Here is an 18,536-nt window from a genome sequence, read left to right as displayed (position 1 = left end):
AATCGATCTGATTCGAAAAGTTATGGTTCATAAATGGGTCTTAACATCTCAATCCCAATAACTTGAAAACTGAATTAATCTAAGTGACATGAACCTAAATTTCGAATGTCCATCACTATGAGATGTTAAAATAAATTATTCTCAGTTAAATATCTTAAACTCAAATATTCAAATTCAGATCAGAAAAATTATTAACTTTTAAATCGAAAATTTAACTAAAATGTTATCCTGCGCTTTCAAAGCGCGGATCAAAATCTAGTAGTTTATTAAAAATACAAGATGAGCATTCATGACTATGATATATGTATGTAGGTGTGTAAGTACATTTATACATAATTACATATACATACATATATATATAAATAAAGATATACAGGGGAAGGAAAGAACCGTGCACAGAATCACAGATTCTTACCTGATTCCTCTTCTTCGTAAGGATGCAGATGAGGTTGTCATATAGTCGCAGTTTCGGTTTTTTTCTCTAATGTTGGTGCTGGTCTGGTTTATGTATATATGGGTCTTTTAAGCAGTACAAATGACAATAAAATGTAGTACACAGTGGTTATAGAAAACATGTAGTACGTAAATGTACTTATGTAATCCTGACTGCTCTGCTTTCTTTTGCTTCCAACCATACAAACAGACATCAACTGAATTATATAGATGAACATTATAAGCATTATATTGAGTAAAATTTGAGTAATAGGAAAGGCTAAGAAAATCCAACTTCTTTTTAAACCATATTCTTGACTAGATAATAATATCTATCAAGGAAAGAAGTTTCCCTAAATCGATCTTATAACAGCTTTATCAACTTCAACAAGATTATTTTATATATCATCATACTACTAATCAAATCGGTCATTGCGGATCATTGTAACTACTCCATATCGAAATGGAACTTATGCTCTTTGAATTCATCATTCTCCCAGTAGTACTCATTGAAGCCTATGTTGCTAGTACCCCTTTTGACCTCTATCGATGTTGTTCCAATGCACTCCCCTTTTGGACCCTAAACCCAAAAGAAAAAAAAAAGATGAATGAAGGGTCCAAAACATCAGATTAATGGGAAAAAATGACTGTATTGTATTTATTCTTACAGTTCTGCTTGTATCGGTTTCACCCTCACCTTCAGGTACAATGATTTGATCATCATTCATCAACTTTTCATAAAACTCCCTCCTCGGTGATTCTTTGTTTTCATCAAGTACTTCACTGAACTTGTCTTTCGGGTGTTTATCCTGCATAACACCCTCCCCCACACAAAAATGGTACTCACTATATTAAAACATGTTAGACTACAGAATTATGTCACTTTAATTGACCTGTGAGGAGGAGATATCATAAAGCCCGGCTGAGGTAATGAAATAACGACCAGGACCAATAGGATCTATCATCTCATCGACTTCCTTAGTTGGAGACTTTTTAGAGATATAAACCATCGATTTTGAAGCTATGTCTGCCACAACTAAGTTAAAGGTAAGGCCAGACGACAGCTCTTTGTTGCTAGCAAGTTCATTTGCAAACTCACTTGTAGTCATTTTCCCCTGTATCAAGATCATGAGAACCCAAGTACTAATAGCTTTTCATAATTAGGAATGAAGTATATATATACCTTCAAGAACTTAACAGTAAGCAACTCGGCTCCTGTATGGGTAAAAGATGTTTGATTCGTCACATTCACAAGAAATGCAACTCGGCCTTGCTTAGAACAACCCAACCATGTCCCTCCTGTTTTCTCATCTCTTCCACCTAATATGTCTTTTGTTTCCTCATCTCTATCCCACCAAGCAGCCGGCTTAATTACCCTTAGTTTAAACCAAACACTTATAATTACTGATTGAGGATATGATAGATTATATAGGAAATAGGTGGAATAAACTTATTACCTGTTTTCTCTGTCTTGCAGGAGCAGCAGCTGGTAGCTAGAGTCTTGCCAAACGAACCAAGCTGTCCCCGTTTTCTCTCTTCTGATGATCTGAATCTTCTCGACGAAACTGCTTTTGTTGTAATGACTCTTTCCCTCTATTTATAATCGATTTATTGTGTGCTTTTCCTTTATTTTTCTTTTCACCTGTCCACGTCAGTCCACATCGACTTTTGGTAGTTACGTGGATAGTCATGATCTATCAAAATCGTTCCTGGACTGAGTCATGATGTAGTCATGTACATGGTGAAATATACATGAACTATATTACTTTTTTTTCTTTGTGATTGCGCCATTACACCTAAGAATGCCATATGACAATTGTTTTATATGCTACTTTTTCTGTTACCACTAAGAGCATGATTAACCCATAACTCCATTTGGGTCTCTTATTCATTATTTTAGTAATTAAAAGTAAATAAGAACCTTAGTTAAGAGCTTTATTGATTTTTGATCTCCAATGGTAGTTTCTTATTTTGAAGTTCTTAAAAAAAACACTGTTCCCTCTGTGCTAAACCACTTAATGGCACAGGTTTCATGGACAAGTTTGAGATCACCTTTGCAGCTGCACTCCATTTTCAGAGTGTTGCCTTCTTCACATACGTGTAGGCAGATTCTGCATACCGCTTCTTCTTCTGGAATCTCTTCATCGGTTTCTTCCGTAGGAACTGGAGAGGTTTCATCTGCCAATGAAGGAGTAGTAAACACCATCAGCAGCGTAAGATGCCAACACTCAACAATTCAGATGATAAAACATGTACCTGCATTTGTCTCAGACGAAACATGAGCTTTGTGGTTGTCAAAAGAAATGGATCTCACAATCACAAGAAGAGAATAGTTTGTGATGTATAATAGTATTATTTTTGGTGTCTCTTTTAACTTACAGGAGAATAGTTTGTGCAACTCTTGACACTACCCGTCCCACCAGAATGAGCTCTGTGATGCTTATGATCAACTTTTAGGTTCAGACCTGTGCTCCCCTACAAGACTCAACCATTTCAGTTCTAAGGAGTCTTTTGGCAGGAACACAAATTAGTTCAAACCAGCAGCAGCAACACAGAAACTCACCTTGTGGTAATCTCCTACGGGAGATGCGTAAATGACGAACTGTGTACACAGAAACCAGCCTTTTAATCCTCTTATCTTCTCATGGTACTAAAGCTAATACCAGCTTATCAATACCCCCGCCTTTGAAAAGAAGCTTGACCCCAACCTTCTAGGTATAACACTGCTTTGTTTTTGAACTTAAACCACCAATCCTTGCGTCTCCATCGGTGCCAAATGTTGTGAACTCTTTGCAGTGTAGTCCAAGCTAATGACAGACCCAACAAAGCCAGAACTCCGAAGCACACATTGTTCTGCAGCAACACAATGACTCCATTGTGCAATCCCCACTGATGTTTTATGTGAAACGTAACATCACCCGCTGTAACTTCTTTGAGCTCATGCATAACATGTTGCATTTCCATCTTCAGTCTCTGTCCATAGGCACACTGGCCCTGAATACTGCCACAACGTGCTGCTTGTAACTCTGTATTTCCAGAAATGCCACACAGCAAAATAATCTTTTTGTTCAACACTTGCAGGGTACCAAAAGAGTAGAATCAATTGCACAACCAAATGGTGCTCACTCCACAGCTCGTTCTGAAGTGACAATAGGAAAGCAAGATCAACCAGGCAATCTCTCTTTGAGTTTGCAACCACTGTGAGAAAAAACCATGTGATACAGCCTAACACAACATACTCAGCTTCACCTCTAGCCGATATGAAGTAATTCCAATACGCCACTGCCGTTGCTGCATCGGAAACTCAGCAAACTCCACACAATAAGTTTGTTATCTATCTCCTGCAGCACCATCCTTACTGATAATACTCAACAAGGCATCAAAGATCGAATAAGAAACATAATCCATTCCCGTGTTCTTCTCAACATAATGCTTTTCTTCATATTTGTATTTGAAACGCCAAGTCTTGTAATACTTCTCATGTTGTATCTGCTCACTTTCTAAATGTGCCATAAGAACAGCAGCATCTCGTTGCACTTCTGTAAGCTTTCAGACCTTCAAATAGTCCCTACAAATCCAAGGTTTCTCTCAAACTCTTATATATACATGTATAAACACTAAAGTTCTAAGCTTTTGCTCCCTTATACACTATAAAATATCAAACAACTTTTACAAAATATATGAATCTACAAAACAGTGAGATTTGGCATGCAAAGCAAATAAACGTTTTTAGTTTTAAGATCAGGACAAGTTATAAGAGAGAAGAGAACCTGGCCATAGTTGAGAATAGGAGAACAAGGGCTGATTGAAATGTCACCATAAGGAACAATCTTCCCTTCTGTGAAACTCTCTCCTTGTCTGCACTTCGCCACATACATGCAATCTGTCGGAATCAAAGAGAATCCGAGCTCTTCCCATTTCACATTCGCATACTTGTCATCGCCTTTACTGTTTCAACACGAGACATATCAAAGATTCAGGAGATTAGTAATAAAAAGGATTGATTTTTACAATAAAGGTTGATGATTTTGTTATACCTTGTACGAAGAGGTGATGAAGAAGGTTGCACAGATGGAGCCATGGAAGGAGGCAGAGAGAGAAAGCAGCAAAGTGAAGTATAGAGAGAGAGGCTTGGAGTGGTGACTCACGTGCTTACACGTGTCCACTAAGGCACATTTCTTCTAACTCCAAATTAAGCGACGGTTCTTCTTTTAATTCTCATTTTTTCTTTTCTTTTAATTCTAATTATGGTTAAGAACCCTCTAAGATACAGGGTTAATCGTGCTCTAACTGTTTTTATTTCAACTTGTTTTTATTTCAACTTTTTGAAACTCTGTCTTTTGGCCAAAAAGAGAAAATTTGAAATTCAGTTCTTTGGCCAATTAGTATATCTTTTCATCTCTTTAGTATTTTTTCTTTAGATGCATGATTGGTATACTCCCTCTTTTTTTCTGCATGATTAGTATTAAACACTGAAACTGATGGTTGTGGCAACAATTCCCATAACAGCAGTTAGATAGTCGACGTTTAGGTCATTAGCAATCTCTTTTTTCTGCTCATCCTCCTGGAAAAAGGAGAAAGAGGGTGTAAACTTAAAGAAGTCTAGGGCGCTTCTGGCCCAGCTATAAGTTGACTCCAAAACTTCCCACCTGTTAGCTTCCATGTCGTATACATGAACCACACCTACTAAACGATGTATCTTCTTCTTCCTTACCAATTTTGGTATAGGTCGTGTCATTGTCACTCTTCTCGTCGAGGTTTTAGTAACGATGAGTCATGTGCATGTTAAAAACTTCAGAAATATTTGACCTTTAATAAAAATATATAACAAAAAGTGGTTAGTTGCTCAGAGAATCCGGTGAGTCTTTGGTCTTAGTGATTAGCGTTTAGTAATCGTAAGAAAAAAAAAGGTTTTAGTTAATCACAAAGTCATACCTACACGTGACGTTGAGTTTAAGTGTCCTACTCCTACCTAATAACCCACGTTGAATTAATTGGTCTGAATGTCAAAACGCTAGTAACAACAACTGAAAAACACCGTAGCCAGCCAGTCATATGGAAAACGTAAACTCAATGCCACGTAGACATCTAAAACAAATGAGGCATATCAAGTCTGAACTGCCAAAAAAAAAAAAAAAGTATGAACTGCCTCACTAGTCCGGTATGGATCAAAAGCCGCATCACTCGATGGCGTTCTCTTCCACAACTGAAAAACACCGTAGCCAGCCAGTCATATGGAAAACATAAACTCAATGCCACGGAGACATCTAAAACAAATGATATCAAGTCTGAACTGCCAAAAAAAAAAAAAAAAAGTCTGAACTGCCTCACTAGTCCGGTTTGGATCAAAAGCCGCATCACTCGATGGCGTTCTCTTCCACTGAATGTCAAAACGCTAGTAACAACAACTGAAAAACACAGTAGCCAGCCAGTCATATGGAAAACATAAACTCAATGCCACGGAAACATCTAAAACAAATGAGGCATATCAAGTCTGAACTGCCAAAAAAAAAAAAAAAAATCTGAACTGCCTCACTAGTCCGGTTTGGATCAAAAGCCGCGTCACTCGATGGCGTTCTCTTCCACTATTGACAACGAAGAGCTCCTGATCCCCATTAGTGATGGTTCTTCAGAGGCTGCACCGATCTTCTTATAGACAATGACTTCATCCGGTTTGTGTTAAGCAACACATAGGTCTGGATAGTTTCTTTCGTTCAACCAAATCGCCACAATTCCATCTTTTTCTTCTGCTGAGCCAATAACATGCTTACATTTGAATGCTTCAGCTAGGGGTGGGCGTTCGGGTACCCATTCGGGTTCGGATCTAATCGGGTTTCGGGTCTTCGGGTTTAAAGATTTCAGTCCCATTCGGGTATTTCTAAATTTTGGTTCGAGTTTGGTTCGGATCTTTGCGGGTTCGGTTCGGGTTCGGATAACCAATTTAAATTATTTTTAAAATTTTAGTATTCACTATATGCTTAAAATTTCTCAAAATCTATAAAAAAATATATTACATATAAATTTGTATAATATATGTCAAAATACCTAAAATTAACATATAAATTGGTTTGATTTGAATATTTGGATAGAAAATCAATAGATATTTCAAGCATTTTGGTGTTTGAATATATTTTAACTATTTTAGACATTTACTTTTGACTCTTTATGTATATTTTCAAGTATTTTAGACAACTTAAAAGTATCTTATATATTTTGGATGTTTTTAATATATATATTAAATCTAAAAAAAGTAATATATTTAGGTATATAAATCTATTTCGGTTACATTCGGGTACCCGAGATACTTCGGTTCGGGTCGGGATCGGTTTCGGTTCTTTAGATACCAAAATTTTGAACCCGTTCGAATATTTAGGTTGTAACTGGAATGCAATTTTGTGGAATAGATTTGTTTGGAATGTATCATTCCATAACTTTCCATAAAATATTTACCAGCCACAATGAATACCATTCCAAAACAATTCCATATATTCCATTTTTGGAATGGAACAAAACTTAAAATCCTTTGTAAAATTCATTCCTTTTGTTCCACAAAATAAACCCTCGTGAATAAATGGAATGAGTGGAATCAACAATTCCTTTAATAATTTCAGTTTCAATTCTATTTTATTCATCATTCCATTTTTTCCTATTCCAAAAATATTCATTCATTTTATTCATGACATTCCTACTAAAGAGAACCAGTTACAATCTTAATCAATTTTGGTTCGGGTTTGGTACTACTTTTTTGGATGGGGTTCGGTTCGGTGATCTTCGGATCCGGGTTTTTTTCCCAGCCCTAGCTTCAGCTACTTCCTTGTACTCTTCCATTGACAGCTCCTCATGACTCCCTTTTAAATCTTTTGTTATAAGAAGTGAAGAAACATTCATCAAGGTATAGTCCAATTTCAGGGTACATCTATTCTCACATCCCTAGCATAGAGAGTCATCACATCAGTTTGCCTTACACAAATCTATATGCAGAGACAAAGCTTAAGCTTACCTGTTGAAAGAGGTTTGGATCAGTGATTCAGGTGCATAGTTCCTCATGAATGCAACAGAAACTCCAATCATTTTCCTTATCTGATGAAGCAGAAAGCTCTGTCCACTACAAGAAAATATCACATATATAGCCCCGGAAAAATGCTATTACATCATAGCATAGCGTTATGGTGAACGCTGTGTCTGCCCCCGCAATCTTTTCTTCGGCACTTTATATAGCGTTTTTCCGTATGCAATTTTAAGTTTTATTTCGATAGCGGTTATTTGTTATGCAATTGTAATATTTATAATAGCGTATTATATTTTCTATTGGTGTTATAAACATAGCACTATTTTGATGTTATTGTTAGTTTTAATATAGTGATTTCTCTTTTGTTGTTGTTTCTGTAATTTTAGCTGGGTTTTGTTTTATAATTGGAATCAACGTATGAGTTGTCCTTATTAGCTCTACCATATTTTGATCAATAGAGAAACACAATGTCATAAGCCAAACATTAAGTCTCGAATACATAATTTCTAATAGCCAAACCATCAAGTCTCACACAACCAAACCACAAACAAAGTATTCAACTAGCCAAACAAGTTCTACTACCCGAGACAATCCAATATAAGACATTGGTTCTCGTATAAACAATCGTGTCATTAGGCCAAGCGATTGTAGAACCTAATGCATCAGCAACAATCTGGAATTCTGAGGTTGGTATCCATACACGTGCGTCGTCAATCTTACATACCTCAACCCAGACCTTGCTGGCGTTTGGACCCAATGGGAACAAAATGGACTTTGTCTTCTGGATTGTCTGATAGAACTTTTCCTTCTGCAACCGTTTGACCTGATCCAAAGCAGTCTAAGAGTAAGCAGTTCTTCTTAGGAGAGACACTTGTACCTGAGCTGTTAGCTACACTCTACAAGTGAAAAATACAGATCATCATTTTAAGAAAACAATAGATGAATGTGAAAGTTAGATAATTATGTGTAGAGTTTTACCTTAGGTGATGAATTTTTAGAAGATGAAACTTTAGATGGTACTGCTCCTTTAGCAACCGATGGTACCTTAGATGATGAATCTTTAGTTGGTCTTGCTCTTTCACACAGTAGAACCTTAGAAACTGGCCATGCTACGTACGCAAACAGTGCATCGCCAATCACTTTCATGTCTTCATTTGGTCTCCACAAGTAAGCCTCTTTGTTAATCACTTTGTCAATCTTAACTTTTGCAGCATTCGGACACAAATGAATATTATTGACCATCTCTGTTGGGTCAGTCAAAACCATATATCCCTCAGCAATCACTTCAGCATCATTAGTCCAAGCAATAATTTGGATTCTATCTTCCAATGCATTTGTAGCCTAAGTAGTCATTCAAAAACATAATATATGGATCACCTAGTAAATAACCTTTCTAATGATATAATTTTTTTAATACACTGAATAAATGACTAGTAATCTTACCGAGGAACCATCAGTCTTGTTTGCAGTTGGAGAATCCATACTGTCGAGAATGATCTTATCGAATGGCCATGCAATTTTGGTTTCCATAGCGTCTCCAAGTAAGGTGATAGCTGTTGTAGGCCTCCATACATATGCTTTGTTATCAACTACTAAGTTAACAAGTACAGCTGCTGCATGAGGTCCAAGTAGAATACGGCCAATCTTGTAAGCCGGTTCAACAGAGCATAGATCTCCTTCACCGACAACAACATCATCTTCGGAACACCAAAAAAGTAGCTGACACCTAAGTGATCCTTTGCTTGTACCAGTGTTGCCGGATTGTGAACGATCATCCTGATCTTTCTGAGAACATAGAAAACAATTAATATTCGGCTGAGAGAGGATATTATAAGCACATTACCTTATTCACTTACACTTACACTTACACTTTTTCCTTTAGCTGAGTCACGAACCAAGTGTTTCAGATCTTTAACCTCAGTGACCAATGCTGCTTGCTTAGCTTCAAGCTTCTGCACATGTGCATCTCGAGCCTGTATGAAAGCTAGCTTGGTAGCAGTAATCCCTCTTCCCATTCCTCTGACTCTTTCATCTTTGTCTTTACCTAGAACCTGACACATACGTTGCAAATATCTTGTAAAAGATAATCTGCAAAAGAAAGCAAAATCGATTAAAGTTAGACAAAACTAAATCACTTAACACTACAATCTGTCTGTGAAATTACAAATACCTCAGCTTGAACCCACCACCAAAAGCTGTCTGTGAAACCTATTTTAAAAGCCTTAATTAGTCAACAGAAACATTGAAACCCCTTTCTCAAATAAAAACCCTACAATTATACATACCTCAGCTTCCGAGATAGATCTTGAGCTGCCGATGATTCTCTGTAAAAATTCCCAAAATCGCTCAAAAATCCTAAATAATTAACATTTTGAAACCCTAGATCCATATAATTATCGATTACACCGAAAAATCAAACCTTCAATCGATTCCGAAGACTCTAGAACCCCACGGGTTTTAAATCCAGATCTGGTTCGCAGAGAAACTTTATCGAAGAAGAAATCTTCCATATGGTTTTGAAAGCTTTCAAATCAGTTTGATGGTTGATTTGAAAGCTTTCAAAACCATATAGAAGATAAAAGCAAAATAATTCAACTGTGAAAACAATACTGCTCACTTTTTCAAGAGTGTGTTCGAGAGAAAAAATAAGGTTTTTATGTCATAATTTGTTTAATGTCCACTAGAGAACATTATATTAACCTAAAATATAAGAAGTATGTATTTTTTCCCTAAATAAAAGCTACGAAATTACCTAATATTATTTACATATATATGGTAATTAATGATTATGAATAATAAAGATTTGATAACAATTTTTGCATCATTCTTCATTTTGTTTAATTTTATATTATTAAAAAAATAAAGAATCACATTAACCATATAATAAAAAAATTAGATTTTTTCTTATATGTTATATTTGGAATTTTTTAAAATAACATTAAATTACAAAAATAAGAAAACCTTATATGTTATATTTTTCTAAAAAAACGACTTTAAAATACAAAAATGAGGATACCTTACATGTTATATTTTTCTTATATGTTAAATTTTTTCTTATATGTTATATTTTGAATTTTTTTAAACGACTTTAAATTATAAAAATGTAAGTTTTCCTTAAGTATACGACTAAAAACATTAAAATGACTTGTATCAATTTGATGGTTGATTTGAAAGATTTCAAAACCATATGGAAGATAAAAGTTAAAATAATTCAACTGTGAAAACAATACTGTTCACTTTTTTCAAGAATGTGTTCAATGAAAAAAATAAGTTTTTTATGTAATAATTTGTTTCATGTCCAATCCGATCAACCCATGATGTATTAATTATAGTTTTGTTCCATAATTTTTAATAAAAATTGATCTGATCCATCGGAAAGAAATTATATAATAACAACAAAAAATATTGTATATATATTAATAAAATTATCAAATATATAAAAAAATTATCGATAATATATAGAAATAAACTCCTTGCGTAGGTTTTATCCTAGTTTTCATATTATTAATCTCGGCGTGTAAAACGTTGTGGGTCCATCGTATATCTTGGAATCATAATGTCACATAAAAACTATACAGCTTCTCATATTGGACATTTAGTTGATAGATATAAAAATTACAAAAACTGTTTGCAATCAGTTGTTTACTTATATATAATGATGCATGAACAAGAGTTTAGATCTAAACACATGCCATGTCTTTAGATTGTAATAGTTACAAGACATATTTAACCAAACTTTATGTTTGAGATCTAAGATAAGACGTTGATCTAGAATTTGTATATATGCAAATGTACTTTACCTGTAGTTACAAGATTGTATTACTATTATTTTGATGGTCGTTATAGTTCTTTTTATCAAGTAAAAGTTTCTGCACATACGAGACTTTAGAGCACAATTATTGGGGTTTGTTAATGGGTTTCTTTCCCTGTAGGCTCCACAAATTTCCTTAAAATCGGTCACCAAAAGTGTGAAATAAAAACCGTTTACTTTGAGTTTTATGCACTGTTCGTGGATCTCACAGACACGTGACGACCTGTGATTGGTGTATTTTTTATTTTTTTTTTAATCCTAAAAAAAGAAAAAAAAAATTAAAGAAACCCCATTGGAGTTTAGGGATAAAGATGCTCTTAGTGTTGTTGTTGAGACGATAACCCACACGTCTTTAGATGTACAAGAACACCATTTGCGTTTGTTTCATTTGTAGTGGCCCGCTAATTACTGCGCTTCCAAAATCCCCTATATATTAATTGAGGAACATTTGAAAAGATGTAACCTTAATTTTGTAATAATTAAAAAAAAATCTCTTGTTTATGTGTTAATCAATTAGGTAGTTAATTAATCATACGTGTCACCTTCACATTAAAATTAAAAAACATGTTGGTCCAATTCGATTTTTATATCTCATTAGAAACATTTAATATCAACTATATGATATCATATGATATTAATTAAAGCAAGGTGGATATTTATCATATATTATTTCCTTAAATAAAACCTACGGAATTACCTAATGTGATTATGATATATATAGTAATTAAATGATTTTAAATAATGAAGATTTGCTAATAATCTGTATGTTTTCTATCATTTTTGTTTAATTCTTTACTATTAAAATAAATTACACAATTACATTAATCATATATTAAAAATTTAGATTTTTTTGTATATGTTGTATTTTCAATTTTTTAAAACGAGTATAAATTACTAAAACTGTTAAAATTCTCACATAAACTTTTGTGATCAATGTTTAAATTTTTTTCTATAATAAGATACAATGATAATAAAATCATATAAATAAATAATTTTATTTTAATAAGTGTTTTTGTATATATATATATATATATATATACTTCATATCGTTTAAATTTAATTATATATCATATACGATAGAGAAGATTGATTGTTTGATTTTTATTCTAAAATGGATGCGAATAGACAAGAGCGGTCATTTGATTTATATGTGCAAGCCAATTTATTACATAATAGTCACTGATTTTTTAGTTATTTAATATATAATTATTATTTATTATTTCATATTATGCAGAAAAATATAAAATAAGTATTTATTCTGCACAAGGCACAGATCTTAACCTAAGTATATATCTCTTTTATAATTTTGAATCTTAAAAATTTCTAAATCTCAGGCCAAAATAAATGAAAGAAATGAGAATAAACTCAAAAATCAATATTTATATCGAGCAATAACCAAAATGACACAAAAAAAAAAAAATATCAAAGATAGATAGGATTGGCACGTGAACGTAAATTCTCATAACCATAATTAACTTTTAAATTGCTAAATCATGATATAAAACCGAGCTAACATAGTTTCATTGTAACCAAATAGTAGGCATGAGATTCTTCGACCTAAACGTTAGGTTTTTATGGGATAAATAATTTTTTGACCTAAAATATTTTTAAAATTGGGATCAGTTCATTAGTAAACAAATTATGTACTTAACAAAAAAAATTGAAAAAATTGTTTAAGGGCCAAATATATTAATTCGATCAATAATATAATTTTTTTCCATACAATATTTCTTAAATAATTTCCATATAAATTTACCCTGCGCAAGGCGCAGGTCTTATCCTAGTATCTTGTAAAAGATAATCTGCAAAAGAAATCAAAATCGATTAAAGTTAGACAAAACTAAATCACTTAACACTACAATCTGTCTATGAAATTACAAATACCTCAGCTTGAACCCACCACCAAAAGCTGTCTGTGAAACCTATTTTAAAAGCCTTAATTAGTCAACAGAAACATTGAAACCCCTTTCTCAAATAAAAACCCTACAATTATAAATACCTCAGCTTCCGAGATAGATCTTGAGCTGCCGATGATTCTCTGTAAAAATTCCCAAAATCGGTCAAAAATCCTAAATAATTAACATTTTGAAACCCTAGATCCATATAATTATCGATTACACCGAAAAATCAAACCTTCAATCGAATTCCGAAGACTCTAGAACCCCACGGGTTTTAAATCCAGATCTGGTTCGCGGAGAAACTTTATCGAAGAAGAAATCTACTAGCTTTTGAGATCGAGAGGAGATGAGAGAATTCAATTGAGTCAGCCGAGATTTTCCCGAAACAAAGAGATGTGAAAAAAGGAGTGAGAGGGAAACTCGAGACTGAGAGGGAAGGGACAAAAACGATGAAATTGTCTAAGTACTTTAACCGGGAGAATGAAATAATTTTCCGCCTAAACCATACATAGCGTTTGAAGATTACCAAAGCTATATAAAATAAAAAGTGTTACACAACTTAGACTCCGAAAATATAACATAGCATGCGTAAAAAAACGCTATCTTAAAAAAAGGGTTAGGTCAACGATAGCATTATAGGCTAAAACACTATCTTATTATGCTATCTTTACCTCCTTCCCTTGTAGTGGTCCAACAACTTCACACTTGACAAAGTATTCTCCGTCGAGAATGATCATTGTATTGGCATCGAAGGAGAGAATGTAGTGATTCGAAGCCGGGTCTGCTGCTTTGGTTTTTGGTGGTTGTGGAAGCCGGGTCTGCTGTTAAACATTTATTTTTCCTTCTCTGCATAACAGAAATTTCTCTCAGTCTCACACTTTAATGCATCACATTTTATTTCAAACCAGACAAGAACCCTAGAGGCTAGAACTAGAATCAAAGGAGACATATCTCTATGACGAAGTTTAGTGATCAGACAGCAGTTAGTCAGTGAGGCTTTTGGCATGAGTTAGTCAGTGAGGCTTTTGGCATGAGTTAGTCAGTGAGGCTTGAAAGCTCTGTAACATGATTGATGTTCGCCATTCATCTAATGCGCCAAATATTTGGGCCTTTGAAGCCCTTTTATTGTTCAAACAATTGGCACCTAAGCTAATAGGTTACCGTTGGCCAACCATTTTGAGCACCATTTATTTTTCTTTTTTTTGTATCCTAAACCCTTCTTTTTACTCTTCTTGTTTCAAAAAAAAAAAAAACTCTTCTTTTACGTAGACGTAGGATATATAAATGACAATTACTTTTGCATCTTTCATAATGAACTGAGATGTGATAAACCATGAGAGCATCTATCTATCTACTCCATATTTCAGAGTCTCTTTTTTTGGGAGGTGAGACGTCTAAAAAAGTAGCTCTTCAGAAATATTCCATTTGTGACATTCGTGATTTGGCTTCAGAAGAGTTATTCATCATCATTCATGATCCCTTGATCCCAATGGGTATATTGAAGATCTTGTAAATTTTCAGTTTGAAAAATAAAATTGTAACATCACGGGCCCGGCCCAAAATGAAACCCAAGTGCTAGAGGCCTAAAAAAGAGAAACCCTAGATATAACCCCTCCCATTTCTTATAAAAGGGATATCCCCTTAGGATTCAGTCACAAGAGAGACAACAAGCGAAGCCCTGCCCGAGCAGAACCCCGCCGCCGCCTCTCACAGCCGCCGACCTCCTGCCTCTGTCGAAGCCGACCGCCGCACCCGAGCACCTAGCCGTCGCCTCCTTGATTCGGTTTCGTGTAACCAACTTAGATCTGAACCATAAGATCCCGAGAAGTGACCGTCCCTCCCATTCTAGATCCAGATCTACCACTGCAATAAGCTAAGGTGAGGACTTGGTTGTGACTCACTTCAGGTTGAGTAAACCAATGGGACATAGTCCTTTGTTAATCAGATCTAGATCTTAGGTGTATGTGTTGATGTGATATGTGATAGATCTAAGTGTTATGAAATATGGTATGTGTTGATGTGATATGTGATAGATTTAAGTGTTATGAAATATGGTATGTGTTGATGTGATGAAATCCTTAGACATGCTAGGTTGACAACGAAGTGACGATAAGATGTCGAGACAGTAAATGTGAATGGATAAGTGAATGACGTTAAGGATAAGTATGAGAATGGGTGATCATATAGAGTATGTGAGGTGTAAGCCGTGGGGTAGTAGCTCTACGCTAGGCACCTATGGGAACTGTGGGGTAGTGCCTAACGAGGCACCCGCAGGAACCTGTGGGGTAGTGGCCTAACGAGAGCTATCCACGGGGGATGATAAGACGAGCCAGCCGCGAGAGATGGGATATAAAAACGTGCATAGTAGGTTGCATTAGTTCATGGTCGGGTGGTTGATTATTGCATAATAGATCTCATTAACTCATGACCTGTGATTGCTTGCTTCTCCTGAGTTGAGTTCGTGGGTTCCTAGAACCTGCCCTCACTGAGTAATTCGTACTCACCTCTCTTCTTACAGGTATGGCCGAGAGGGAGCAGGAGTAGAAGTCCGTATGGTGCAAGTGTTTTCTCGAGTTTTTCCTTATTTCTCAAACATTTTCTTTAAGATTTCACTGGATATTTTTGTCCTTAAGTTGGGTTTTAATAAGAGTTGTTGGACGAAATGAGTTGTATGATGATTTTTGATAAGGATCACCGGGCCAGGGCCGTCACAATTGGTATCAGAGCCGGTTAAACTCACCCGGTGCTGTTCCGGGTGGGTAAGGGAAGGGTTGGGTAGAAGTAGATAAAAGTCGGATTTTCAAAAGAACTCCTTTCAAATGTTTGTAAAAGTGTTTTCAAAATATTGATTCGACGAATGTCGAAATAAAAAGCACCACTCGGACCGAAACTCCTAGCTTGGTCGGTAAGCAAACGAACTTGAGTAGAACAGTGTCTAAATGTCTCTTCGCTTGTCAACAGGATGCCTCCCAAGAACACCAAAGTTGCAAGGACAGCCGCGACCGCCCAACGAGCGGCACGACGGGTCACCAGGTCTACGACTCAGGCCTCCAGCGAGGCAGAAAGTCAGAGTGTGGCTGCACCAATGAACGAGAACCCAACAGAGGGACCAAACGCAGTGAATGCAGCACTCCTGGCAGAACTGCAAAGGTACCGAGAAGCTTATGGGGGACAACTGCCCAACGGTGAAGCCGCAGCAGGGGCGGGGGACGCCCCCATACCACCTGGGGCGGGCCAGAATCCGCCACCACCACCACTGGCGGCGCCTATAGTGGTGCAAGCCCCAGGGCCCAACTATGGGACATGATGAGGCATATGAAGAGTATGCAGATGGAGTTTTTCAACGGAAAGATCGATGCAATTACCGCAGATAATTGGAGGCGCCAACTCTAGAGGAATTTCGTTTCTGCACGGTGCCCACCCGAGTTCCGTAGGGATCTGGTTGTCCACCACCTCAAGGACGACGCGCTAGTGTGGTGGGAAGAAGTGGTTGGAAGAGCACATGGAATATGTTTGACTTGGAATGACTTCCTGGAAGCATTCAACGGAAAGTACTTTCCCTTGGAAGCAATGGATGGAATGGAAAGCAAGTTTCAGGACATCCTTCACGGGACCAGGAACGTGAGAGACTACGGGGACGAATTCAACCGACTCAGGAGGTTTGCGGGACACTACCTGAGTGACCACGATTTAGTCCGCCGGTTCCTCAAGGGAATGATGATAGAACTGAGGAACAGCTGCAATGTGCGAGATTACCGTGATGTCCATGAACTGATCGAGAAGGCCGCTGAACAAGAAACAGGGCTTGAGGAGGAGCGACGACGAAACCAGGCCTCCCAGAATCAGGGTGCCAAGCGGCCCCGGGATTCACCACCCCTGACCAAGACTGCCCCGGCAAGGGCCCCATGCGGGAGGTGTGGACGGTTACACCCGGGAGAATGTCGGATGGGAGCATGCTACAACTATGGACAGCACGGTCACATCGCGAGGGATTGTCTGAGGGAGAGACAAGGACGCCCGGAAGCTGCCCATCGAGGGCGCTGTTATCATTGTGGCCAAGAAGGTCACATGTCCTGGGATTGTCCAATGTAACCAGGAGGGAACGCGGGGGGAGCACAACCCCAATAGCAGAGAGGACTAGCAGCAAGGCCACGAGCGTACGCAGTCGAGGGTCATGAAGGAGCCGAACCAATCGCGGGTATGTCCTTGTCTTTAACAGTACGAGTATGTTTTGTGAAAAGAACCGTTAGACATCGCGTAGCTTAGCGTTAGTAATGTGTAGGATCCGTCGCGGTCGGAGGAGTGACATCATTCACTCTCTTCGACACTGGGGCCACTCAAAGTTTTGTAAGCCCTAAACTTACACGTGAGTGGAACTTTAAGGGGAATTTCAACACCATGGTGACGGGGGTCGAGACTGCGGGTACAGAGAAAATGGCGACGAGGGGAAAGTATGAAGAGGTGCCGGTGATCCTCGCAGTAGTGAACCTACCGGGGGACCTACTGGAGTTAGAGCTGGGGCGATACGAAGTGATATTGGGAATGGATTGGCTAGCACAGCACAGAGCTGTAGTCGAATGTGCCAAGGCATGTGTCTGGATACCGCTGGAGGGAAGACAAATCGTGTATAAGGGAATGAGAACTCGGACCAGGGTATCCGTGATATCGATGGTTCATGCTGAAGAAGCAATCAGAAGGGAGGAGAAGCCTTCCTAGCCACAATAGAAATGGTGGGGGAGACTGAAGCACCAGATCTGAGAAATATTCCGATAGCTGCGGAGTATTCGGATGTGTTTGAACCTTTACGCGGACCCCCACCGCACCGAAATAATGCCTTTACGATCGAGCTAGAACCCGGAACTGCCCCGGTTTCCAGGGCTCCCTACCGAGTGGCACCGGCGGAGATGGCCGAACTTAAGAAGCAACTGGAGGAACTAGTGGAGAAAGGATTCATACGCCCAAGTAGTTCGCCATTGGGTGCGCCAGTGCTCTTCGTCAAAAAGAAGGATGGAAGCCTTCGATTGTGTATCGACTACAGAGGATTAAACAAGGTGACCATCAAAAACAAGTACCCTCTACCCCGCATAGATGAACTCATGGACCAATTGGAAGGAGCCACATGGTTTTCAAAGATCAACCTTGCTTCGGGCTATCACCAAATTCCTATTCACGAAGGGGATATTAAGAAAACGGCTTTACGTACCAGGTACGGACATTACGAATTCGTGGTAATTCCCTTTGGGCTTACTAATGCTCCGGCGGCCTTCATGGGATAAATGAATGACGTTTTCAGAGAGTATCTGGACCAATGTGTGATAGTCTTCATTGACAATATCCTGATCTATTCCAAGAACCGGGAGGACCACGGATGCCACTTGAGTATAGT

At 37.4% G+C, this 18,536-nt stretch overlaps 1 protein-coding gene across 1 annotated transcript; it reads left to right on the top strand.

Moving 5' to 3' along the window:
* The first annotated feature begins 16,720 nt into the window (after positions 1-16,720).
* Positions 16,721-17,866, top strand: LOC111212930. Its single transcript, XM_022714564.1, has 2 exons — positions 16,721-17,213; positions 17,433-17,866. Exons 1-2 carry the CDS (start codon positions 16,721-16,723, stop codon positions 17,864-17,866), a joined length of 927 nt encoding a protein of 308 aa, XP_022570285.1.
* The last annotated feature ends 670 nt before the right edge of the window (positions 17,867-18,536 follow it).

The sequence above is a fragment of the Brassica napus genome, chromosome C7, assembly GCF_020379485.1.
Source record: "Brassica napus cultivar Da-Ae chromosome C7, Da-Ae, whole genome shotgun sequence".
NCBI classification, from domain to species: Eukaryota; Viridiplantae; Streptophyta; class Magnoliopsida; order Brassicales; family Brassicaceae; genus Brassica; species Brassica napus.
This window is presented reverse-complemented; position numbering and strand designations above follow the sequence as displayed.